General features: G+C 36.5%; 1 protein-coding gene across 2 annotated transcripts in view; it reads right to left on the minus strand.

Moving 5' to 3' along the window:
- Positions 1-27,984, minus strand: part of LOC125356248 (WD repeat containing planar cell polarity effector) — a 184,790-nt gene that overhangs the window by 121,853 nt on the left and 34,953 nt on the right. For both annotated transcript variants that reach the window (XM_048352604.1, XM_048352603.1), the window contains exons 8-10: positions 26,943-27,134; positions 9,350-9,959; positions 1,264-1,452 (exon numbers count right to left, since the gene is read on the minus strand). In XM_048352604.1, coding sequence (XP_048208561.1) covers positions 1,264-1,452; positions 9,350-9,959; positions 26,943-27,134 — 991 coding nt within the window. The remainder of the gene's footprint in view (positions 1-1,263; positions 1,453-9,349; positions 9,960-26,942; positions 27,135-27,984) is intronic.

The following is a 27,984-nucleotide window of genomic DNA, read 5'->3' on the forward strand; positions in this document are numbered from 1 at the left end:
TGGTTATAACCAGGAGGCGGTTCTGTGGGCTGTGACGCCCTCGGTTCTTCCGCCCTTGATGGACAGCTCACCCCTCCCTTTCCTGATCTTAGACCTGATTGGTTCCTGTGCCTTATATTAGTGGCACGTACTTCCCCAATAAACGAGACCATGCTTTGACTTGTCTCCCAGGCCGTCTGACTGTCCTCCGGTGAGGGAGGCCTGGGTGCGGGCAGCTTGCTGGCCCTTTCCTTTCTTGGCTCGTCTGGGTCGGGGCATGCCTTCCCCGTCTCTCCCGCAGGTCGGGGGAGCTCGGGAGGCTAAAAACCCCAACAATGAATGAGGAAAATCTGTACAAGTTTACAGAAAATACTAAGAAACAAAACATTTTCCAGGCAGGACCTTTTGACCTATATCTTGGTTTCCTTATTTTATTAACTCCAGAGAAATAGCTTCTTGATGGCCATGATTTCTCAACATTAACACTTACTTCAAAGATTTGAAATAAAGATGCAATGCCAGAATGTTCTGGCATATTTTACATTATGAAAATGAGTAACTCATACATATATAGTAAATAATTGGCCAATGAATGCTTTCTTTTCATTGTTGTGTGTGACATACTTTTATTTTTTTTCCTCAGTGTCTTATCTCTCTTTTAGAGAATAGCTCTGGGCAACATTACTTATTGAGTAAAGGAGGAAAAATCAAGCAGGCAGAAGGGAGAGGTGTGTCAAAAGTATAAAACAAAGAATGAAAACAGGAGGAGCAAATTGGGCTACAATTCTCTTTCTCTTGCTCTCTCTCTCTCATACACACATGCACGCGCGCACACACACACACACACAGTGAGTCTTAAGAATTACTGTTGGGACAGTGGACTTGGGTGTGAGAAAAAAATATTCATGTCTAATGTGGAGAAGGAATAAAGACCTTTGTTTGGGGCCTTTGTCGATCAAATCCCAGAGAGCACATGAAATTTCTGATCAAAGTTTGAAATATGAGCATATTCCACACAGCTCAAACTGAATTGTACAATGACTGCACTGTGAATTCTAACACAAGAATACACAGAAAAGTTGTCTTTGTGTTGACAAATACCACATAGTAAGTACTATATTGGGATAATTATTTGATATCTGATCCTTTCAGTTTTAAGAGAGTATTAACATTTTTGTCCTTCAATCTCTAGTAATGTAACTCAAAGGCATCCTAAAAAGGCTGACTTATGAATGCAATTCATGTACATACAAAGCCCACTTATAAAATACATTCAAGTCTGACCTTCTCGCTCTGGAGTGAGCCTTTGTCTGAGAAGATGATTCACAATGGCGGTCATGCTGATAAAGCACTGCTGGCCCTGAGTGTCCCAGTTCATGCTGCTCAGGATGTTTATTGCTTCACAGATCTCATCGTAGTGGATGTACTGGAAGATGATGTCCATTGGGCCCAGCTGGCCTCGAGTGAGGATGCCTGTTTCAAAGAGCAAGACCAGGTGAACCAAACAAGTAACAAAGTTAATTTTCCCATAAAGGAAAACAACCATAATCATTCCTTGTGAAGAATGGAACTGATCCTCTTTTTACAACTAATATTTGCTATAAAATATTTTGGTACAATACTGTACCTTTTCCTATCCTTTCAAAAAAAAATCCACTTTTAATTTTAGAGGACCAAATATACAGAGGAGAAAAAAAGTTCAGAGACAGGCACTCTGTTCTGGTTTTATTTTATTGTCTTCTAAAAGGCTGATCTCATTTGAGACTAACAATTTCCCTGTGTTAAACACAATAACTACTAGGGCTTTTAAGCACTTTTCTGTTTTATTTTGTTTTTTCATCTTTTACAAATGGCTGGCTATAAAATTGGATTTTTTTTTTCTTCAGCCAATGTTTACTCACTTGAGCAAGTCTACAAAAACTTCCCAGTTCAAATAATCATAAAGCTAAATGAGAAAATGTCTGTGAAATTACTTTGTAAGCTATAAAATATTATAAAACATTACTGTAATTCTTGTTTTTATTACTGTCATCATCATTTAACTGGAATATTTATGGTTTAAGATTAAAAAATGTATTAGTTCACACAAAAGATGCTAAAATTTTTCATACTAACTTCAAGTCAGATCAAAATAAAAACCTGTGCTGCATCTAACAGGACTCAACTTGACAGGGAATCTGGAGAATTGCCCTAACTATACTAGGTAGTAAAACTTTATGGTTCTTTTTGTGTTGGTAGAATCAACAAATGTGACTCTCCACAAGCCTCATGAGCTTGCAGTGAAGCACTGGAAGTTCCAATAAATCAAGGTGGCTCCTTGGCAGTAGATATTAATGTGCAGTAATTTTGCAGGAAACTGAAAATACCTGAATACTACTGACTCTATTTACACCAAAAGCAACACTTCTACAAGGACCAAGAGAAAGAAATGGAGGCTAACAAGATCATAATCTAACAGTTCAATGATGATGAAGGAGAAACTTTTTTTTTAAATAGGGGTAAATGGCCTGGGAGTAGACTGCTTGCCAAGCATGCAGACGCTCTGGGTTCAATTCCTGAGTACCACAGAATAAGCTGAAAATACTGCTGTGGCACAGGTGGTAGAATGCTAGCCTTGAGCAAAAGAAGCTCAGGGATAGTGCCCAGGCCCTGAGTGCAAGCCCAAGGACTGGCAAAAAAAAAATAGATATACAGAGAAACAAAGATATGAATGACTACAGACTTTACATCTGAAATTTTTTACAAGCCCAGAAAAACAATAGAAAAGATACTTTTAAAGGCTGAGATTAGAAAACAATGTAACCTACAATGCTATATCCTTACAATAAATGGACCAAAAGGAAGGTATTTACTAACAAAGCTTTAAAATAATAAAGTAAAAACTCACAGAAACCTAAAAGAAGGAATAAAATACACAATTATAGTTGGAAATTTCAGTATTTCTTTCTAGAAGCAAGAGAACATATAAACAGACAATTACAAAAATGTACAAGCTGAGCACTGGGTGGCCCGTTCCTGTAATCCTAGCTTCTGAAGAGGAGGAGATCTAAGAATCTGAGGATCATGATTTGAAGCCAGTCTGGAGAAGAAAAGTCTGTGAGACTCTTATCTCCAATTAACCATCAAAAAACCAGACGCAGAGCTGTGGCTTAAATGGTAGAGTGCCAGCCTTGAGGGATAGCATCCAGGACCTGAGCTCAAACCCTGGTACTGGAATGCACACTTGCACATGCGCACAGACACACATATACACAATGTAAAGTAGTTGAAAAACACTATCAAATTTGACCTGCCAGTATAAAACATCTCACTGAGCAATAAATAGCAAAGTACACACACTTTTTTAGTGCACCTAGACCACTACACAAGCTAGAGAAAATCACTGAGTCAGTTTCTCCGATAGTAGGAAATGGTCCAATATGGTCTACTCATGTTTTTGTTTTTGTTCAAGAGAAATAAAATGTGTTTCTATATAAAATCTTGTACCTAACAACATAACTGGGTACATGAAAATACAAAATGTTTTAGTACTTCAGCTCAAACTTGGAAACAGCCCACATGTTCATAAATGTGTGAAAAAAAATTTTAACTATGGTATGTCCATATAAAAGGTTGGTTAGTAATATAAAGGAAAATTTTATAGATGCACACTAATGGAAGATTTTACAGATTAACAGTGAGTGAAAATAATATCAACTATATGATTCTGTTTCTATGAAATCCTATAAAAAGCAAATGTAATCTATAGTGACAGAATGCAACTTTGAAAGACGTGGGGATTTGCAAAGGGTTTTGGAGAATTTCTTGGGATAAGGGCATGTTCAATGTCTTGATTGTGGTGGTTGTCATGGAAGTGTATGTTAAACTACATATTTAAATTTTTATATTTTATTTGTGTAGATTATATCTCAAAAACATGATTGCAAAATCCATCATCATTTTAGTGTGGAAACATGTAGAATTTTATCTGAAATAAAAGTTCGCTTCAGGGCTGGGGATATGGCCTAGTGGCAAGAGTGGTTGCCTCCTATACATGAGGCCCTGGGTTCAATTCCCCAGCACCACATATACAGAAAATGGCCAGAAATGGCGCTGTGGCTCAGGTGGCAGAGTGCTAGCCTTGAGCAAAAAGAAGCCAGGGACAGTGCTCAGGCCCTGAATCCAAGCCCCAGGACTGGCCAAAAAATAAATAAATAAATAAATAAATAAATAAATAAATAAAAATAATTTAAAAAAAGTTCACTTCAAATGACAGAAAATGCCTAACTTACTTTTCTTTAACTTAAAAAAATCTAGTATATTTTCTTCAAACTTTGTGTTATACACCCTATTTATGTATTTCAATGACAACAATCAAGAGAATATATCAAAAGGCATGAGTATAATCATCAATTTACTATGATCTTTATAATTCTGTTATAGGCAATACTTCATGTAAATAACACAGTAAGAGGACTTTGCATTATTTAAATAAAATGATTTATAAAAAGAGAATAAAGATAAGATAATGATATGTTTAGGAAATCATTGAGTAAAACGGTAGGATCTGTATTTAGATCTGCATTCTTTATTAGCTCTTATGAAAGAAAAGTAAGTCTAGATATTTCTTACAGTTACTTTTATTGATGAAGCATCTATAAAGTATCTCACATTTCTATCCAGCAACAAACCACCATCAGTTGCCACTGAGGTAAGTATAAGGTTAAAATCGCTCATCGGAAATACCTTTTGAAGATTCTTATGGCAAAGATTCTAAAAGAAAAATCATCCTTTTTGCTTTTTAGAGAATGACAGAAGGGCAAACATAGAGATGCCTGTGATTTTCAAAATTCTAGGACCGGGAGAATGTTAGCTTTAATGATTTCTTTTTAGCACTACCACTTGAACATTTAGCCTTTCCCCAGCTGCAGAGGCTCCATGACAGCCCCATAGGGTCACTCCAGGCAGACGGAAAACAATTACCATCACCATGGAAGGAGCAAGTAGAAGAACACATGCCATGGTTGGAAAGCCACATTGATGCAGCACAGCTGGGGAGATGACAAAAGCTGACTGGACATTGAAGTGGTTCAAGTGAAGAATCCGACCACATCAGCAGTTAGACAGTCATTCCAGTGCAGTGTGGAAGCTATGTAGGGCATGGGCAAGAAAACCAGAAGGGAGAAGAGTGCAGAGGAGGCCGCTAATTGATCATGCTAAAATAGGAGGGGTTAGATCAAGTGCGATTGAACTGAATTAAGATGTCTGAGCAGTATTAGAAGGAAAAGGATGAAATTTGGTCATGAACATGAGGGTGAACATGCCATATCTGTTTGGTTTTTTTCCCTGAGAAAGGATTTCACTATGTAGCCGAGGCTGGCCTTGAACTTACTCTTCCTGCCCGAGACTCTCCAATGCTCGAATTACAAGAATGTGCTACAATGCCTAATAGTTTTACTTTCAAGTTCCATCTGAATAACTGTAAAATCCACCAAAATGGAGAAGACAAGTGGAGAAGCAGGTCTGGGGAGAAAGATGATTCCATGTCTGTACAGAGAGTCGGAGGCAGCATCAAGCACGGCAGGTGAACGTGTAGCTGGAGGATCAGGAGTGGTCCGGGATGGAGTCAGAGATGAGATAAGGGCTAAGTCATTTCATGCTACTGTAACTGAGTAGCACAGACTATGTAAATTATAAACAGTGGAAGTTTGCCCAGCTCATGGTTCTGGAGGCTGCAAAATCCATGATTAAGGGACTGCAGTGGATGAGGGCTTCCTTGCTGAGCATCCACAGGACAAGAGGAAATAATAAAATGAGACAGCTAAAAACAGAATCCTGGAGACTGACATTTTCAAGAGTATCCAAGAAGCGTAAAGAAGTGATGAAAGGCTGAATCTGGGGTCACAGAAGCAAATACAATGAAGGTTCACGACAGTGGAGGCAGTCAGCAACCAAGTTCTGAGAAGTCATTTAAGGAACAAGGGATGTACTTATCATGTAGGAAACCACTCCATAAATCTTCCCTAGAGCAGCTACAGAGAACACTGCAGACTTGAACCAGAACATGGTGAGGAATGAATGAGAAGAGGCAGACAAAGTCCATATTTACCAATTATGTCAATGATGACTATGAAAAGCAATCATTTGATCAATAAGAAGGAAATCACTTTTTAGGAACCGCTTTTTGGATTTAGGCTCGTAATCCCAGCTATTTGGGAAGCTGAGTTTAAGAGGATTGCATTTTGAAGCCAACTAAGACAAAAAGAGACCCTTATCCTAAAATATAAACTGGGTGGTGGCCACACACATCTGTACTCCCTGCTACTAAGAGGCATAGAACGACAGTCCCTAGCCAAAAAAATAAGTAAAAGAAGGGCTAGGGGCCGTCAAGTGACAAAGCCCTGACCTAATAATAAGTGCAAGGCCCGAGTTTAATCCCTGGTGCTTTCAAAAATCAAACAAACCAACTTGCTTGTTTGCATGGTGTGGCTTCAGCTAGTTTGTCTGCTAATTTAGATTTGGAGTAATTCAGACTCAGGGGAGAAAGTAAAAATGTGAAAGAGGATATTATGAGATCTATAGTAGAGTTAGTGAAGGAACTACTCTTGGGCAAGAAGAGGGATTCCCTTTCCTTGGGACTGGGAAGGAAATATGCAAGTGCATGTAGCTAAATGATTAGATGGCTAGATACGTTCATTAAGCAGATACTTAATGAAGAGCTAATTAAGACACGAGCAACTCTGTTGAGAGGAGATGGAGCTGGTTATGTGAGTTTAAAGAGAGCAATGAGAGTTGGAAAAAGTTCGGGTGAGAGTAGAAGAGCTTTAATAGCTCAGCAGTATAATTAAGGGCTCCTCCACTTAAAACCTATGTATGTGAAACTAAGTCTATATATGTGAAAAGTATGGAAAAATGACTGCCACACAAAGATATTCTATATGTATTGTTCTCTATAAAGCAAAATTACTTGGCTTCCTGTAGGAGGATGAGAATTCTGGTTTCTGAAGACAGGTACTTCCAATAACAGTGAAGATGGCCTTTTAATACTCGAAAATTTTTATGCAGTCACTGTAAGGATTAAGAGGGAAACTCTACCCTTAGAACAGTTTTCCTTCAACTCTACACTAACTGACCTAATCTAGGAGTCAAAATCCAAAGATCTTCACACATTGGCATCAGCTACTGCCACGTTTACATATGACAGCATTCTATTTTAAACGATGATCTATGATCTGTCTTTACAATTTTAAATCGTAAGCTACACCTTTCATGTCAGATTTTCCAAAGGCTTGCATAACAAGCATCTGAAAAAGAATCTCATAAATGCTCCTCGTGGGGAAACTGCACATGCAACTACCTGTTTACATATGCAGCAACTTGAATTATACATGAAAATGCCACATGGATGCCCAGAATCAGCTCTGTGTTAATTCAAGAAGTATATTAATTTTTGGATGTATTTAGTAGCAGATCATAAGAAAAATCTGTTCTTTAAAACTGAGTTTTCTTTTTAAAAAATTGCTAGTTGGAATCTACTATTTCAAGGAGTCTATTCCTCCCAGGAAAAACAATTTGATTTAAATATTAATCTTATAATACATTAATGATGGGAACTAAAGCTTTAAAAATCCTTATAAGTTCTATATTTAGATCTTTTAAAGAACCTTAGGACTATACAATTTCCCTATCCTAAAAAACTTAAGACTCATACTGAAAAGAAATTTAAATGATAAATGTCAGAAGTTATCACCTTTTTATTTGAATGCTCGACTTCTATTGGATAATTCTCTTCCAAGAGACCTTCTTGGGAAAAAGAGGTGACAGCCAACTCATTGCCTAATTGATTTAGGAACAGTGCCCAGGGAGACAGTCCAATTAAGTTTACAAGCTGGCAATTAGCAGGAAGCCCTCTAAATCCCTCCACTGAGAGCCTGTTTACTTTAGTAAGAAGGCAAATGTGCTAGAGATAGGAAGAGAAAGCTGTGCTTTTTGCAAAGCTGTTGTGAGTAGGCCCACAAGGGAGGGCTGAAGAAAGCTAGGTCTATGTGGGCAGGCAGCCTTCTGTTTGACAGGTAACTGAGTAATTTAAAGGGTGACAGAGAGAAAGAGAGAGAGAGAAAGGGATATATGTAGCAAGACAAGAGACACAGAGAAGAGTGTGTGTGTTTTAACAGACATGCAAAACATCAAACATCTACTTTAATTAGTGCTATGTATGGAGACATACCACTATTAAACATGTAGTTGGACAAAGTATAACTGCATTATCTCATAATAAATGAGATTCCAAATATTTTTTGAACAATATTAACTTTGTGGCTGGAAAATTTAGCTGCATTCTTACTTTGTAGAAGGGGCATAGAACTCCCGTTATATATGTATGTTATGTCTTGCAGGTTCATCAAGTCATTTTCACTAGATTTATTTCATATCATCAATTTCAGAGACAAGTAAACACAAATAAAAACAAACGGAAAATTACTTAACTAACACTTGAATGCTGTGAATCTTCTACAATGCCTTTGAAAAATTAACTTTGCATCACATAGCCAAATCATATAGGTTTTAAAATGTATTCATTTTCCTATCTTTTCAAGTAACTGCAATATGTACTAACTTAACAAAATTTTAAACTCAAGTTCTCTCAAGAATGTTAAATTATACAAAACTACCTAAAGTAGTCAGTGCTATTTCAGGATGTAATTCGGTAATGGAAAGCTACAAAGAACAGATGAATCATGAGAAAAATTTTCATTTTAATTTTTTGGGGGAGTGAATTTGATCAAAGTATGTATGTGTAGAAATATCACATTATATTCATATCTGGAAAATATCACATGTGCACATATAGAAATATTAGAACGAAACCCCTTTTTACAATTAATATAGACAGGAAAAAAAGAAAAGGCTTCTTGACTGAAATAAGCTATGTTAATATGTAAATTTAGAGATACTGGTAAATACTTTTGGATATTTTTCTGTAAGGAGAACAAAAACAAAAAATTACAATAAAGATCTTTAACAAAGTCTAAACCAATATGATTCTTTTAAGGCATTTATTTTATAAAATTCCAACCTGCGAAGCAAGAAACACGTATCATCTAAAATAGCCATTATAGAAAAAGTATTATTATATTCCCCAAACACCTAAGTTGTCAATGGATATAGAACATACCTTTTTAAAAATATCTATATTTATCTACTCTTTAGAACTATTTTAGTAGGACATTTGAAAGTCATCCATAGAGCTTTTTTGGGGAAATTACATGAAGTGTTTGAAAGACAACCATTTTTAGGGATGGCAAACAAAATCTACTTTCCAAGAACAGTTGTATTTCCTCAGTGGTGTCATCATCATAAATTACTGTAGTGACTAATTTCCTGGACTTACCAAGCTTAAACAAGAGCACACCCAAGGGTCCTCTGTCAAATCTGAGGAAGAGGAGGTCACAGATGTTTCCGCTTTCAAGCTTCTGAGAAACAGCTGGAGGGGTTATCCACTGCATCTGAACAAGACTGCTGGAGACATCAAATAACTTATTGAACTGCAGAGTCACCCTGGGTAAGCGGTCTTCAGCCAAGAGCTGGATGTTAATAGGGGACAGAGCCATATCAAAAATTTGCAGTTCCCCTTGGTTGCTGCCAACTAGCAGAATAGCACCACTTGGGTGGCAGCTTATTAGTGAAGGCAAAAGTTCAGCCTGGGCCAAGAGAGTCACTCCACGATGAGTTTCATAAAGAATTACTGAAGAATCTTCACAGCCCAGAATCAGTTTGTCTTCAGTAATACTCCTACAGCAGCTGATGGCCTTTGACCTTAGTGGTATTCTAGTGACTGATATGCAGTGAATTTTATTCCGAACATATTCATAGATGCAGCTGTCAACCATGGGCTCTTGGTCTACACTGATGGAGTGCTCCACTGTGACCACCCGATAAGGCTCTTTGGTGAGAAAACGAACATCCAGTGGCTCCCATTCCGTGTGAAAAGAACTCAGTACCTGTAAGAAATGTTAAGAACATGCAGATTATCTTTGGTTTTTCTTCAGCTGTCACTGCATTTTAATTCATACCATCAGTTACTACCTTAAACATCAGCATACAGAGGTCAATATCTGTATTATAGCCCAGCTTCAGGTATGAAAGTATAAGATTTTTAACTTGAATATTTGATTTTAGAAAAACTGTAAGTTACTTAAAGTTGATTAGGTCCTACATATATAAAGACAAGGTGGGCTTTTAGTAAAATAAATACGACTAGCAGGATGTCTTTAAAACTTAGAAGTCAGGGGCTGGGAATATGGCCTAGTGGCAAGAGTGCTTGCCTCCTACACATGAAGCTCTTAGTTCGATTCCCCAGCACCACATATATGGAAAACGGCCAGAAGGGGCGCTGTGGCTCAGGTGGCAGAGTGCTAGCCTTGAGCGGGAAGAAGCCAGGGACAGTGCTCAGGCCCTGAGTCCAAGGCCCAGGACTGGCCAAAAAAACCCAAAAACTTAGAAGTCAGAAAGAATAAAGGACTAGTGAATCCCATTCCCACCCACCAGGCTTCCCAATTTAGAAATTACTTAGCAGAAATATAATTAGTAGGGCTTAGTATTCAAAGAAAGCACTTTAGAATTCTATTTAAACACTCCTATAGGGTTATTTTGCTATATTATAGATTGCTAAATAGAAAAATGACCAATGGGAAGAAATACCGTTATGTACTGGTTTTAAAATAAAATAACAAAGTAAGACCTATTAAATAATATTAGTTAATATTGGTGAAGTAAACTGGGCACCAGTGGCTTTTGTCTATAATCCTTGGAACTCAGGAAGTTGAGACCTGAAGGTTCTTGAGGTCAGCCTGGGCAGAAAAGTTCAAGAGCCTCTTATGTTCCATTAACTAGCAAAAATACACACACACACACACACACACACACACACACACACACACACACACAGCTGGCTCAAGTAGTACAGTGCCTGGCATAAGCCAGAAAGACAAGTGAGAACATAAGGTGCTGAGTTAAAGCCCTGGAACAATTGTGTGTGGGGGGGGGGGGTGTGGGGGGTGCGCGTGCGTGCGTGAACGCACACATGCATATCTCTATCTCTCTATTGATAATAAAAGGCATTGTAGAAGATTCACAGTGTAGAAAAGGCTACTTACCTACAAGAAACACCAATTCAGAACAAAAAATTTACTTTATCCAAGCTAATTATGGGAAGTCAGAAAAGTGTTATTAAAGAGGATTTTAAAAAATATTCACTGTCAAAAATTAGATGTACTTGATAAAAATATTATTATAGAATTCCACATAAAAAAAGTGCATGTAAATCTGACTACATTTGACTTTGGTTTGTCCTTGAGTTAACAGTATTGCATCAAGGTTGTTTCTTGTGACCCCATTCTATATTAATGTAGGCTATTACCACTGGAGGCAAGAACATACAGAGAACTCACTGTACTATTTTAACAATTTCTGGTGAGTCAAACTATTTCAAAATTAAAAGTGTACAGTACAAAAAGCCCATAGAGCTATGTTGGAGAAGGGTGGGTTAGCAGGGAAGTGAGTATGGATGCGATGTTTTGAAGCATCTATCTTACACGTTATTTCCAACTTAATCTTAAACTAAATGTGTTTGCTTCTTTCAAGCCTTCAAGATTCAAACATTTTGATGGCAGCTCACTTTTTACCAGGTGTCAAATTTACATTGACCAATGAATTAAATTTTTATTCCCTTGCCTTAGAACACAAATGTGTAAAATATATCCCATTTCTTTCTTCCCTTGTAATCACTTTCTTGCTCTTTTCTTTTGTGTGCCAGACACTAGTAGGGACACAGCAGTGAGCAAATCCTCTCCCTTGGGTTGCATATACTGCACCGGAGACAAAATAGCATCTGATCCTAAACAAAAGTTGTAAAAGTTCCAGGCTGCTATGGTTACAACAAAAGGAAGGTTCTTAAGAAAAAGCACATTAAATTCTTTAGTCAGTTTTCCCCCTTTATTGTCAAAGTGAAGTACAGAGGGGTTACAGTTTCATATGTAAGGCACTGAGTACATTTCTTGTTCAACTTGCTACCTCCTCCCTCATACAGTATGACTAGATGAAAAAAGCATGCACAGGGGACCATTGGTATCTGCAGGCAAGTGGTTCCAAAAGACTCCTGTTGAGGAAAATCTGCAAAGGCTCAGACTGTATAAGGTTCAATACCATAATGTGGATGCTTGATTCCTTTTTCCCATAATGCTACCCAACTTCTGCTGAAGACATTCTGCCTTTCAAGTCTAAAATTTTCATTTTAGATGAATTTAGATTAAGCACATTAACTTTTATCTTGCTGGGGGAACTATATACTTTTGGATAGGCATATTTTCACAACACTATGGGCAGGAAAGTACATAGCAGATCATACAACCATTCAAACCCAATTAATGACATTAGGAACCTGATTGAGATTCTTGGTACCAAATGAACTGTGTAATGCACATAGGAATTTTAAATGTTTCATTTTGATATTTCATTTGATATTTTTAAAGCCATGCTTGATCAAAACAATGTGTACTGAAGGAGGATTCTGTGAAATCTATAGATAACAAATGGAAGAAACTTAGCAAGGCCTGTCCATTCATATTTTTTGTATCTCTGGGTAGAGGGTCTGACCCTTGTCACAGGAGGGTCTTCTGGACTATTTTCAGAGGAAGTAGGTTAGATGATTCTGTCAGGAGAGAAAGATAGAAGAGAAAGAAAGAGAGAACAAGAGACATCTTTCTGCTTCTGCTATTTTTTTCCAAGTCCTTCAGCTTAATATCCTCAGTGTGCCAAATTGCTCTATTTTGGGGTAGCATTTCCTATACTCATCACACTTTAATGATGAAAGAAAAGGCATTAACAAGTAAATTCATATCATATAGACACTCTATATTTGTACCACTCAAGTACTATGAAGTAAAATAAAGCTAAGTGAGGGCAAAGAGTGGGAAGGGGTATGATACTGAGCAGTCAGGACAGGCCTCTCTGATAAAGATGGCCTGAAACGGGGAAGTCCTGCAGCCATCCAGAAGAGAACAACTCCAGGCACATGAAACAAACACTGAGGTAGAAGCTCTATGGCCTGCTGAGTGATTTACTATGGCTAGAGAAGGAGGAACAAAAAGAGAGCACTGGAAAATGGGAAATGAGTGGGAGGAATATTGAATAATAAGTAGTAGACTAATAAGAGACTCCAACATTTTTCTCCAATGAGATGAAAAGCCATAAGCAAGTTTTAAGCAAAGGAAGGGCATGATATAACATGAAACAACATGATATAAATTCTAGTGATATCTCCTACAGTCTAACCTAATGTACTGTATTCTGAGTTCAGACCAGAACTTGCCCCACATTTTCCCCAGTAGTATCACCTTGCTTTCATCCTTCATATCAACTCCTCTTCACTAACTGAGAATTTCTTCATGAAAACTATAAGTACCTTTGGTTTAGCCCCTGTTGTCACTGTATTTGATGGTACCATGGATATTGTATATATGTTTGCCTGAGTTAGGGAAGGGAAGGGAGGGAAGGGGAACATCAAAATGGAGAGACAAGGTAAAAAAGGCGAAGCAATGCAACAGCAATACTTACAAGACAATATGTTGTAAACTGACTGTACAACTTGGGAGGGGGAAAGTTGGGGAGGAGAGAAGGTGGGAGAAAAATGAGGGAGGAGGTAACAAGTTTGACAAGAAATGTACTCACTACCTTACTACATATGTAACTGTGTACATCACCATTGACGATAAACATTAGAAAAAGATATATTCCTTAAAAACTAGACCAAAATTATCCGTTTTTCTGGACTCCTTCCAGCTAGGTGGCATCTCTGTTTTATTTCCTCTTCCATACCCACTTCCCACTCCCAACTTAGCCAGTGTCTATCTTGTGATATGTAACCTTCCATGTGCTTTTGAAGTTTCATTGTAAGTCCTCACTGTCACACACTAGCAGGGTGTGGTGATGCATAACACAAGTTCTAGCACTCAGGAGAAGAAGGCAGGAAGACTGTGTTAGAGACCAGCTTGGGATACATAGCAAGTTCAAGGGCAGCATGTACTATAAGCTAGACTCTGACTTAAAAGGCAACAAAGACAAACCAAAACTCTGTTGTATTTATTTTATATGTTTTATACCTATGTACCAACAAGCCAAAACTTTGCTGGTAGTAAATAGTAACAGACGTTTAAAACGATGAATTTAACAAAACCAAACACTGTAATGCTGGCTGAAATACCACATTTTCAGAAGGGAAAGTTTTGCAAAAGAAGGCCATAGAGCATACCAAGTGTTTTCAGCTGTAGATAATTAAAGTGCCAGGAAATACTGCGGATAGCCTGAACTAACACTGGGTCAGCAGAGGGCAGTGTGGTCTACAGGTCACAAGGAAAGGCTCAAGTCCAGGAAGAGGGGTCCTAGGCATCCTTCATCCCAGAAATCTGTAAGGCCCTCACTAATCGATTTAATAGTTTCATCAAGAGAAAGAGAAAGAGAAAGGGAGGAAGATTTCATACTACCGGTGTGTGCTTTCTATGCTGTCAATCCAGATTCTACAAAAGGAGCCAATGTCAGAAGATGACGTGCTGCTGTCTCCCCAACTGTTTCTGTAACTATGGATCGTCTTATACTGTAATTAAAAATATTGTGAGCTGGAGATGTGGTTCACTGGTAGCACATATGAAGCCCCGAGTTTGCTTCCCAGTGACACAAAAATTAGTAAACAGACAAGCTTAAAAATTAAAAAGCATGTGGCTGGGGATATGGCCTAGTGGCAAGGAGTGCTTACCTTGTATACATGAAGCCCTGGGTTCAATTCCCCAGCACCACATGTACAGAAAACAGCCAGAAGTGGCACTGTGGCTCAAGCAGCAGAGTGCTAGCCTTGAGCAAAAAGAAGCCAGGGACAGTACTCAGGCCCTGAGTCTAAGGCCCAGGACTGGCAAAAAGAAAAAAAAAATTTTTTTTAAAGCATTTGTAATACCTAAGTTTCAGTAAAAAGTAACCCCATCAATAATAATAAGAAAATAGGCTATAATTTCTTTCCATACATTGTTTTATTTAGTCTCTTCAATAACTCATAGTTAGGTATTATAATATATATTCTATAAAAAACAAAGGTGGTTATTGAGATGGTATATGTTGTTCTTGGTCTCAAAAGTTAATCATGATAGACTTATAGTTTGAATGCAGGTCTGTGTGAGAACAGGTAATGTGTAAATTTACATAACTGTATTGTATCAATGTTTCCTCTCAGTGAACCCAAAGAAAAAATGAGAACCGCAGGGCATTGAGAACATTAAATGTTGGGGAAGGATTCCCACAGAGGAAAGAAAAGTACAAAGAGTGAAGGGACTAAAGAGACCAAGTATGCAAATGACAAGGGAGCCTGGTAGCTTTGGGGTAGAGAAGAAAGACACTCCTGCTGAGCTGTTCTTGTCTGGCAGTGAATACGAAAGGCAATTTTACTGTGCATGATTACAGAAATTTGCAAGGAGGATTCTTACTAAGCTAACTTCTTTAAAAGATACTAAGTTCTTAGACTGAAAATAAAAGAGACTTCAAGGTAAATCTAAAATGCCAAAATATATCTGGAGTGCTGGATCGAGTGGTAGAGCACTTGCTTATTAGCAAGGGAAACGTCCTGAATTCAAACCACAGCACTGACAAAAAAGTTAAAATATCCCTAAAATGAACTTTAATAGACCAAATGAACACTAATATATCTCCTCAAAGCAAAAATTAGGCATTTTTCTGACACAACCTTCTTTCACTCCTGAAAGTACTTTTCTACTCTGATAACTTTGTAATTATAATAGCCAAAATTATACAAACATAAAACAATGCTAGTTTAGTATCAGTTTCTTCTATGATGTTGCATGGAATCTTAAGAAAGTAGTACTAGGTCAAGAACAGACAAAGTTGAAAAAAAGAGGGGGAAAAAAGAAAAAAGAAAGCATCACACACAGTACAATAAAAAAGCTCGTTTCCAAAAATAAAAAGAATAGACAAAGTTGAGTTTATATTACTCTTAAAATAGGATACTAGTAATAACATTTAACTATCATAATGTATACATTTTCACATATCATATATAAATATACAAACTATATAAAATATATTTTAATATATGCATATATATTTAAAGTATTTCATATGCTTGAGGTCCAAATTTTACTCTAAGCTGGACATGACTCTAACGTGGACATATAATCACCACAACACCACATACAGAGGAAACACATTAACAGGGCTAGCTTTTGTTCTGGCAAAAGTATTCTGAGATCCTCAACACGCTTACCTCTTAGAACTATGATTTTCTCACACATAAATTAAGAATGTATTTACAAGACTGCTGTAAGAATAAAAAATAATATGACTAGTATGGAGGGACAGAGGGGCCCTTAATAGACAGTGGCTATTACTGTCGTTCCTAAAGAGAAATCTCTGAATTCTTTGACAAGTATTATAGAAAACAAAAAGAATCAAAGACATTGATACTTAATAAAATCCACATTTCATTACTTAGAATTTATGGCTGATACTTACATAAGTAACAACTATAAAAATAATTTTAAATGTAGTAAAGATGTGTTTTAGAAGTTGTAACTAGGGCTGGGAATGTGGCTTAGTGGTAGAGTGCTGGCCTAGGATTCACGAAGCCCTGGGTTTAATTTCGCAGTTCCATGTAAACAGAAAAAGCCAGAAGTGGCACTGTGTGCATTGGAGACAAGAGCCTCCCAGACTTTCTTATATATTTACCAAAATTAATTTGACATCCCTTTGCACCTTCCAGGAGGCATGCTCATTTCCTCCTCCCTCCTCCCTCCTCCCTCCTCCCCGCCCCCCCCCGCCCCGCCCTTCTCCTCCTCCTTTTGGACAGGGGTGTTTGCAGAGCTTTATTTTCGAAAATCAAGGCTGATTTTTCCCTTCATAAAACTTTCCTAAAATATGTTCTTAGTGATGTATCATAATAATAATACTATCTTCTGAAAACTTTATGACCAAGAATTCCCTTCAAGCTGAGTTCTTGATCTTGATCTGTCCTCAGATACTCCTCAGACTTGGTAAGATGAGATCTAGTAATTTTTTAGAGATTCTTAAAACATATGTTAGAGACTTCAGGAACTGGCCAATAGAAATCTAGTGGGAATGGTTGAGATGTGGAATAGAGTAAAAGGTTCTGACCAAAGGCACTGTGAACAGGCAAACAATGAGAAGGGGTGAACAGTATAATTAACTAAAGATAAAAAAAAAATACTTCTATAATAAGAAAAGTCTAGTGGAAAGCCGAAAATCTGAAGGAAAAGTCCTCTGCTTCAACTCTAACAAAAGCCCAGTAATACAAGCATTGTGTTAGTTACCAGACCATGTAGTATTAGAAGGGGCTAGAGACAGATGATAGTTCCACAGATGGTTGTCCACTAGCCTATGTTCTGTTTTCTCTTCTATTTTTTAAAAGAAAACTCTGGACAAAGAAATTGTAAAACTTGAAATAGCAAGATAAGAAATAGCAGAGAAGATAAGGACTCATAAAAAGGCCCAAACTTTCCTAAATTCAAAGAGAAGCAAGTTGGCAATACCAACCCTATATCGAATTGTTTGATCCAAGTTTAAATCAATCAGCTTAGGTTAAAACAGTTAAAAGGGCATCACAGAAATTATGTGTTGTATTCTTTACAAAGCTAAATTTGAAAAAATTATATGTAATTAGCCTAAGAATCTTCTAAAAGGAAAACAGTATAGAGAAGGAAAGGAAATATCAGCCATTAAGACTGATACCATCCCTGGTGGATGTATTAAAATTCAGAAAGAACAAAAAGCAGAAAAGCAATCCCAGTGAGTTAGAGGCTGGCTCAAGATTGTCAAGTTTCATGTTTCTGCTAGAGAGGGTATCTATTATAAATCTTTTTAAAGTCACCCAATATGTAAATCAGGAAAATTTATTTAAAGAAAGGACTTTGCTGGCACTGAAATTTCCACCAGTGGGTAAACAGGTTACTTAAAAGATTATGAAGCAACCAGAAGTTCTTAGCTTATCACTAGGATTTTTCTGAAATCTACATTTCCCTCTCACTTTGCAGAAATTTTTAGGAACAGGAGATAAAAAGTACACTTTATTTTTATGAAACATTCAAAACACAAAAGTAGAGAAGAAAAACATGTGAAAACCAGAAAAAAATCTTTAGGAAATACTATCTTTCTGCTTCAATTAAAAAAAAAAATCATGTACACAGCTGAAGTCTGCCAGGCCTCATTCCTTTCTCTCCCAGAGACAAAGCTAACATTAACTTGTTAATTATTCCTCTTATTGTCCTTCATCAATCCAGGGCAATCTTGTACAACATATAGAATATTTTGTTTTTAAAAATTTATATATTCTACTATCATTCTATCATACTGTCATTTCTTTTGCTCAATTTATTCTTTTGAACTTACACAATCAAGTAGCTCTAATTTAGTCTTTTCAATTTCCATGTAGCGTTCCACCCATTAAATGTACCACAAAATGTTTTTATTTTCCTACTGGCATACATTTAAGTTTTTCTTTTTTTTTAGTATTAAAAACAATGATGCTATGGACACCATTGTATCTGCTTGCATGTACACATAGACCACTTTTCTCGGTATGGGCTCACCACTATTGAGAAGTGGTTCTCTATCATGGTTTACTAATGCTTTTCTAATAAGCAGTGAATGAGAGCTTTCTGTTGTGCCACATCTTTACTGATCAACTAGAACCAAAATAGTAAAAACTTGCCTTTAAATAAATGTATCTACTATGCTACATTTAATAGCTCTCTATTAATTATGACATATGATAAATATCATGCCTTATGAGCATAAAAATAAGAGTTTAGAAAAATATATACCAGGAGGTACAAATATTCTCTTACCTATTTTTTGTTATGTGAAAGTTATAACTTTATGTATTAATAAAATCTAGCCCACACAACTACTTGTTATATAACAGGCAACATAATTCCCAAAACTTTAATGAAAGGATATGCAGAAAGATAGTAGAGCAGAATAGAGACCCAAACAGACATAATCAACTGATACTGAGTGAAGGAGCAAAAGGAATTCAATGGAAGAGAGTCTTTCCAACAAATCATCCTGGAATAACTAAACATCTGCATGCAAAAACATGAGTCTAATTGCCCCATTTGTAAGGAAATGGAAGGACTTGGAAAAAATTATACTAAGTGAAGTGAGCCAGACCCAAAGAAACATGGACTCTATGGTCTCCCTTATTGGGAATAATTAGCACAGGTTTAGGCAAGTCACAGCAGAGGATCACAAGAGCCCAATAGCTATACCCTTATGATGACATAAGATGATGCTAAGTGAAATGAACTCCATGTTATGGAAATGATTGTTATATCACAATTGTAACTACTTTCAACATCCCATGTGTATCTGTAGCTTCTATTATTGATGATGTTCTTGTATCACCTTCCTGTGGTTGTACCTACACTATCTCTGTAATCTTATCTGAGTATATTGGAAACCGTGTTTACTGGTATTGGAAGTAGGAAATTCAAAGGGAATACCAAATTTGAGAGACACATGGTAAAAAAAGGAGAAACAACTACAAAAGCAATACTTGCAAAACTGTTTGGTGTAAGTGAACTGAACACCTCAGGGGGGGAAAAGGTAAGGGGGAGGGGGGAGGGGAGTATGAGGGACAAGGTAACCAACATTACAAGAAATGTATCCAATGCCTAACATATGAAACTGTAACCTCTCTGTACATCAGTTTGATAATAAAAACTTAAAAAAAAAAACATGAGTCTAAGCACAATGCCTATATTTTTCTCAAAAGGCTAGTTCAAACAAATTGTTTATTAGATCATGAACATTTCCTTGATTCTGGAAAGATAATAATGCAATTTTTGTTGGCAGTACTGTTTTTATCTTTCTCAAGTTCTCCATTTAAACAGTCAACTCTTCTGAAGAACAAAACCCAAAACCCATGAAGGAAAAGATAAAGAACATTTATGCAATAATGATATAGTCAATGATGTAGATAAGGTCCAATTATTTAAAATGGGGGAAGCAGAAGTGATGGAAAACATAGGCAAAGTTTTTGAATGCTCTTAGTGATTTACAGTGACATGGCAGAACTGGTATGATTATCCTGAGAATGATTAAGTATATACTGTTAGAGAAAGTCAGCAAAGTATTTATGGGATCTAATTCACTCTTGTGTCTCTTTAAACTAAAACTTTTGGCACAAAAAAAGGAAATATGGATGTAATGTGAAAAAGTTAAATTAGAAACCCTACACTATGAATTTGAGTTTAGACGTTATCAATGTGCACTTATGTTGAACATGTTATTTGTATAAAAATCTCAAATTCTATATTACAGAAATGTAGAAACAATAACCAACCCCAAGCGACAACAGACCAGTAGCCCAATAGCCCAACATGGACTTACAATATTGTTTAATATTTAAGAAACTAGAGGGTCTTGGAGAAATGACCAATTCCAGTTAAAGACAAGAAATGAACAAGATGAACATAAAACATATTGATACAGCAGACGGTAGGGAAGCTGCCCAAGACTGCTGGGGTCGTAATAAAGAGGAGCCAACTTGAAGATGCTCCCATTGGCCAGAGATGGGAAAGCCTAACTTCTAAAAGGATATGATTACATTTTATTACACATATATTAAACTGAGTATGTTTAAATCCATGGATTAGTGCTATTCTTAAAATAAGAATTGGCCATCTTAATTAGGAAATCTTAATAAAGAATCAGTCACTCTGTTTATCCTAAATGAATACAACAATTGGAATAACAAATGGGAGTTAAGTGGAAGTATCTTTATAAAAAATATGGCAACTTGTAAATGAAAATGAAATAATAGGCCCAGAACATTCATATTTTGCAGCTTTAATAAATTAATGGATGCACTGACTATCAATAACTGCTGACATGAACAAAGAGAAATGGAAATATTTAAGTGAATTAATGACAAGACTTCTTGAGGTGACTGCTTGAAATGACAATGAAGCATTATTATGGCTCATTTTATGTGTTAGTTTAACTATTTGTCATGTTAATAAATTGTTGCTGATGGGGTGTCTATTGGCTGCTGTTTCTAGTAAAAGCCTATTTATATGTATCATATAAATGTTTTATGGGTAGATTTTCTATCATATTTTGACTTAGTGCAAAATAAAAAGGCTACTTTGCTGAAGAAGAAAAAAGAAACATTTAGGAGAAAGTGACAAAAACTGAAATTATGTGCTTCCTGATGAAAGACATACCACTTCATATCATCTGGACAAAACTGCCTAAAAAACTAGAATTTTCAAAGCACAGGCAAACATGTTGAACCATGCCATGCCTATACAAACAACAAGATTCAGGCTGTGAAACACGATAGTTCCAACAGATAAGTTTTAAGGACAAGAAAGAGGTAGATGAGAGTTTATAGATCAAAAGACTTAAGATATACATTAAAATGCTTTAAATAGAGAATGTTAAGATTTCTGAGGATGCACACTTAGGTGATGAAAAATATATGAATATGTAAGAAAGTGATTAAATGTGTTGATGGTGACTCCTTTGGGGGAGATGAAGGAGGTTACAATTGTGACAGAGCCTATGGAGATATTTCAGGGAGTTGTAAAGTACTTTTCTTTAAATGGTACTGGTATTTAACTATATATGCTTTTGTGTACTTTTTGTGTATTTTACTTTTCAATAAAGAGATAATAAATGCTAACACCTACAAAATAGAATGTATTTTTCATTTCACTACAAGGTAATACAGCTAACATGGCTTTCAGTGAGATAAAAGCATTTTCTTCAGAAAAAAAAATGCATTCAGAACAAATTCAGATAAGTAATTCAAAAATAAAAGCATTTCTTCCTTATTATTTCTATTTTTTGAAACAGGGTCTTACTATGAAGCCCAGGGAAGCCTGGAATTCATGATCTTCCTGCCTCAGCCTCCAGGAGTGTATCACCATAAACAACGGTACACACATTACTTGTGAGACATGTTTTTTTAAAATAGTTTGGCTTTTCAGTTGAATACATCTGTAGTATTTACTGAAAGCATTTTTTGTCAATTATACTATTTTAGCAGTTGGCACATTATTACTTTTCTATCAGTTATTCAAATCATAATGTTTAATTCTTACAGGGATACAAAGTATCTACTGAGGTTTCATTAGCCAGATTTTAAAGTTTAATACCTCTGTATATACATTTTTAAAAATTAATTTGGCAAACAAATTCAGGTGGCTGTTTGTAAGAAAAGCCATACTCAGAAGGCACTATCAGATCCTTACATCTAAAAAGTTAAAATGCCTGCCTAACTATAAACGTAAGAACATAAGTTGCTCTTTATCACACTATTGTCAAAGTGAATGAATAAGGCAATCCTACAAAGATGGCAAGGACTTTTCAAAAGGAAATGCAAAGAGTATCAAAAATTTAAATGAAAACAATGACCACATTACATATAATAATCCATACACACAGTTAAAATATATTTTAATGAATTTACTGATAAAAACTTCCTTTGACTATCATACAGTTTTCAAAAATTTTTTTTCCTTAGACTACATAACTCTCTTTGCTCTGTGCTTCTAATTAAGATATGGACTGTTGTGTAGAGCTGTGTGGTGTGAAATTAGACCTGGGGTTTTCTAATATCCATAAAATAAATTAAAAAGTGTTTCTCTTCTCTGAAAGAGAGATAATTCAGTCACAGAAAGCTTACTTCTATGTTTCCTTTGTTTTCTTTTCTTTTTTTTAGCTTCTTGGTAAGCCAATTTTCTACTTAGAATCTACTGTTAAAACTCTCATTTGCTTCAGTATGTGGACTTTATCCTTTACATGGTCTGTTATGCAAAAAAATGGGTTTAATTTCTTTTTTTTTTTTAAGTTTGCAGTAAAGCACTGGGTTTCAACTTTGGATGCGCAGGAGAATCACCTAGGGGACCTATGAAAGCTTCCTGATATCCCTGCTGTCCAGAGACTCTAAAGGAAATGGTCTGGGGCCTCCTCATACAAGCTCTGCAGGTGATTGTAACATGTTGCCAGGGCTAGCAAAGGCAGCTCTAGGATCCTGCGACGGTCCAAGTAAAAGTTCTTTTTGGACTGAATCCAGAAAGGAAATTTTTTTTCTTTAAAATTTAATAGATCTAAAGATTAAACTTCTCCACAAGGCTGCTGGCGTTTTTTGATGTTGTTGATGTTGTTTTTACTTTGAATTTTAGTTTTTAAAAGCATATTGTAGCCAGGCACCAGTGGCTCATGCCTGTAATCCTAGCTACTCAGGAGGCTGAGATCTAAGGATCACAGTTCAAAGCCAGCCCAGGCAGGAAACTCCATAATACTCAACTCCAAAGCTAGAAGTGGTACTGTGGTTCAAGTGGTAGAGCACTCAACTCACTTTGAGCAAAAGAAGCTCAAGGGCAGCACCCAGGCCCAGAGTACAAGCCCCAGAGCTGACAAAAAAATATTGTATCATATTCTGATAATTAGTTCAAAAAGTGCCTGGGTTGCTAGTGGCACAGAGAAAAAGATAGAAAGAAAGAAGGAAGGAAAGGAAGAAAGAAGGAAAGATATACTTGAGCATATACTTCAATAGACTGGTGGTGTTAGTATATGATATTCTGTTTTCAAAAAAGTTATACTTCATAATTAAAGATTAAGCCTTCACATGCACAAAAACAGAACAATTATTTCTCTATTTCTTCCAAAAAAACATTTACCTTATACATATCAATGATCACTTGAATTTTTGAAAACACAACTTGTAAGAAATTTTCCAGTAGGTTAATTCCAATAGAGCAACTGGAAAAGACAAATCCAAGGACAAAGCTCTTGCCAAGAAAATGAGTTGGGTACAGTGAAATGTTAGGAGTGGAGAGAAGAGTCTGTAATGAGCGGGGAATTTCAAACTTCTTGCTGGAGGTTAGTGGTAGAACACTAACCTTGCCCAGGAGAGGCACTGGATTGAATCCTCACAGTATACACACCCAAGAAAACATATACAAATACTGTTTACAACATTATGAAAAGTTCAAATAGCTACACAGGCAGATAATTTTATAAAGGTACAAATTATAGAAAAGAACCCAAAAAGTCAAAACCTACCTCTAAACAGACACTTTAAAAATAAAATCAGTAGTTAAAAATAAATCTGCGCTCCTAGACAATTTAACAGAACAAGTTTTACTAAAATTTCAAGTATCAGATAATTCCCTTTTGTATTATTGCAGAGAGGAAAAGAAGAAAAAGCTAGTCAAATCTCTCCACAGGGATAGTACAACCTTGATATTGAACCTAGAGGATAAGAAAGGTAAATAAAATTGTATACCAATCTCATTCCAACACATTGTAAAGCTTTCTTTAATCCTTCCTCCTTACCTTCCTCTCTAGAATCAACCACTCTCTATGAATCCTATTACAGTTTACACATTCTATTCACAGTACCATTCACGCTTCCACACACACGGTCATATTTGCCTCTTAATAGTAGACACTAATATTCTTGCAGGCAGGAGAGTTCCTTATTCAATCTCATGGTTTGAAATATAGTGCTTTCTCATGATCAGGCTCTGTAGCTGCTGAATGGCATGCCTATTTCAGGCAGAAACACTATTAGCATGACTTGCAGGAAACGGGAAATAATGAAGCAATGAGTAGATGAGATCCATTTGGCCAGGACACAGTGACACTGTAAAGGTTGGTCAAGGACAATTATTGTAGGTTTTTCAGAGCTAAAGCTGAATTTGGTTTGAGTCTCTAATGAAGATATTTGATTTTTTTTTATTTTTATTTTTGGCCAGTCCTGGGCTGGAGCACTGTCCCTGGCTTCTTTTTGCTCAAGGCTAGCACTTTGCCACTTGAGCCACAGTGCCACTTCTGGCCATTTTCTGTATATGTGGCGCTGGGGAATCGAACCCAGGGCTTCTTGTATAGGAGGCAAGCACTCTTGCCACTAGGCCCTATTCCCAGCCCCTAATGAAGATATATGAGCAGGCAATGACTAAATCCAGATAAGCACATTTTAGACCCAGCAGGGACTTGGAAGGGACTATTCTTGTCCATATCTAAGTGTGTATGTGTATGCGTGTGTGTGTGTGTGTGTATGTATGTGTTTAAAGCAAACAAAAACCTAAAAAACAAAGCCAGCACACAGAATTATCTAGAAGCAGGCATTAGCTTACAAGGAGTAAACTTGAATCACATGGTCTATGGTATAATCAATAGGCAAACCCAGTTAGTTCAATTGGAAGTATGATCTAGATGACACCTGCAAGAGGTATGTATACCATTTGTATACTCTTTTAGGAAATCCTGCTTTCAGATTAGTGCACTCAATTTGATTAAAGGTAATTAGTTAATGTGTAACAAAAGGCTGATTTACTTATTTTTACTTTGATTATATATCAGAACACTTAAAGATTTCTAATTAGCTTAATTGCATTAAGTGATTTTGACAAAAATCATTTACTTAATTAGCTTCTGGAAGCAAGATTAATAAAATGGTAGGCATGAACAGGAAGTATAGGCTGCAAAATCCACACCTAAATCATATTATACAAATCATACAAGTCACTGCAGAAGAACTACAACTAGAGCTCCAAAAGAAAAGAAACAACAAAAAAAAATCTACAGCAGACAGAGAGGAAAACCGACGGACAGACATATCATACCTAAAATACTAGGACTCTGCAGTCTTACAAGACAGTCTGAAGCTGGGTATGGTGGCACATACCTGTAATCTCAACACTTGGGAGGGTAAGAAAGGAGGATTATGAGTCTTAAAAATAAAAGAAATAAATAATAACGATAGACTGAGAGTTTATAAAATCAGAAGTAGTATGTAGAGCCAAACAAACATTCTGTTTTCACCCAGGCAAAATTTTAACAAGAAGGGAAAAGAGAAGTTTGTCTTTAAGAATGAGTGATTAAATCAGTATCGGGAATAGATAGAATGAAGATATTGTCCTCATCTGGTAGATCAACCCTTTTGGTGCTTCCATGTAAGATAACATACTAGACTGAGAAGGCTACTGCTCTGTACCTTACTTAAATTTCTTCCCCCTGGCGGTTTACCTCCACAAGGGCTTGCACTAAATGAGTATTTAACTCATATGTGTTAATTGATTAAACTCTGGAGAGGATAATTGGTAACATAGCCTTTCCTTCTTTTTTTTTTTACCTTGACAGTACTGAGAACCTAACTTAAGGATTTGAGCTTGATAGGAAGGGGCTCCTACCACCTCAGTCAGGCTCCCTGTGCTTTAGTTATTTTTCATGTAGGGTCTCATGTTTATGCCCAGACCTTAATGCTTCTACATAAGTCCTCTTGCATAGCTAGGATGACACATATGCTACACAATGACCAACTTCTTTATTGAGATGGAGTCTTGCTAGCTTCTTTGACTGGGCTTCCCTTGAACCACGATTCTCCCACTCTTTACCTCCTGAGTAGCTGGGCTTACAAGTGCCAGTTATTGCCCCCGCTGTGACACAGGCATGAAATCATGAACAAAGTATGACAGTGCTAATGTCACAACAATGGTAGTCAACAGTGTGCGATTCAGAGTCTGTTACATGCAAGTATTGAATGCTGTAAGTGCATGAATTAACTACTTATCTTTATCAACTATTTTTAAGTAATGAAACTACAGCACACGGGGCAAGTAACTTGCTCAAGCACATAGAACTACATAGGAGCAGACCTAGGATGTGAACCTGAAAGCCACAGCTCTTAATAGCTATGCTATTCCAGCCAGCCCTAGAATTTTCTGGTTATCCCTTAGCTATGATACTTTTTAGGGTCTCATTTCACATGTCATTTTCTTTTTTGAATATATGAAAACATAAATTATAGGTTTGAAAAGTATACACATTTACTTTAGAAAAACAAATACAATTTTACTTGCATTTCATTAAAATGTAAATGATTATTTTATATTTACCTCAAGTCTTCCTTGAGCACAACCTAGGAGAAGTAGATTGGCTTTGTCCTTCTCAGAAGAAATTGGGGCCCAAGGCCAAACATCATCATTGACCAGTGGCCACCAACAAACAACTCTATCCTGATTGCAATTGATAGCTAGATGACGTTGCGTTGTCCTATTAACTGGGCCAGGTATTTCAAAATAGGAAATCTAATGATTTAAAAAAAACATATGAGAAACATTTCTTTGAAAAGATGTAAAATCTTCAAAGTATTACAAAATTAAAGCATCTGTAAATGTAGATACATGCAAGTAAATATGCATGTTAAACATGCATCTTCAGAGGGTGTCAGAATTTACCAAATTCTTTTGACACATATATAAAAAAGACATATGTTCACAATTCTCCCCATTTTTAGCAGAGGAAAGGAAAAAGAAGAAATGTGAGTTAGGGAGGAATTGGATGTAGCAATTCCAATCAATACCAAAATGTACAGTCATGGTTGCTTGACAGCATCGACCTACACATAGGTTTCAAGACCAGCTGTATTAAATGACAAGTTCAGTACTGCTGACCAAGGATGTCTGACTACTGTTTAAGACATAACATATTAACAATGACTGACAACAATCAAAGGAAAAACAACTTGAGCAAATATCTCTTAAAAAGAATATATAAGACATATACACATATATTCTGCATAAAAGGGATAAGCCACAGCATCATGCGTAAAAGTTTATGCGGCTTCTGAGAATTATGCTTTTCTTTCTTCGGAAGGATTTGTAGAATTTATTATTCAAACTATGTTATTTTGGAACATGGTTATTTGAAAACATAAGCACGACACCATCTGGGTGACACATGCCAAGGAAATATAGATTGCACCGTATTTCTGCTTAAGGAATTAATGGAAGGTTGATAGCTTGGAAGAAAAAAAAAACTATCTTGCCATTGCTGGTCAGCAATAATCGAACCACTTTCTGGGGATTAAGCGCATGGCTAAGCCTACTGGACCAGACACTAGCAAAGGGCAGGGGGTCTTCTTATCAGAGAAATGCT

The sequence above is a fragment of the Perognathus longimembris genome, chromosome 8 (genome assembly GCF_023159225.1).
Source record: "Perognathus longimembris pacificus isolate PPM17 chromosome 8, ASM2315922v1, whole genome shotgun sequence".
Lineage (NCBI taxonomy): Eukaryota > Metazoa > Chordata > Mammalia > Rodentia > Heteromyidae > Perognathus > Perognathus longimembris.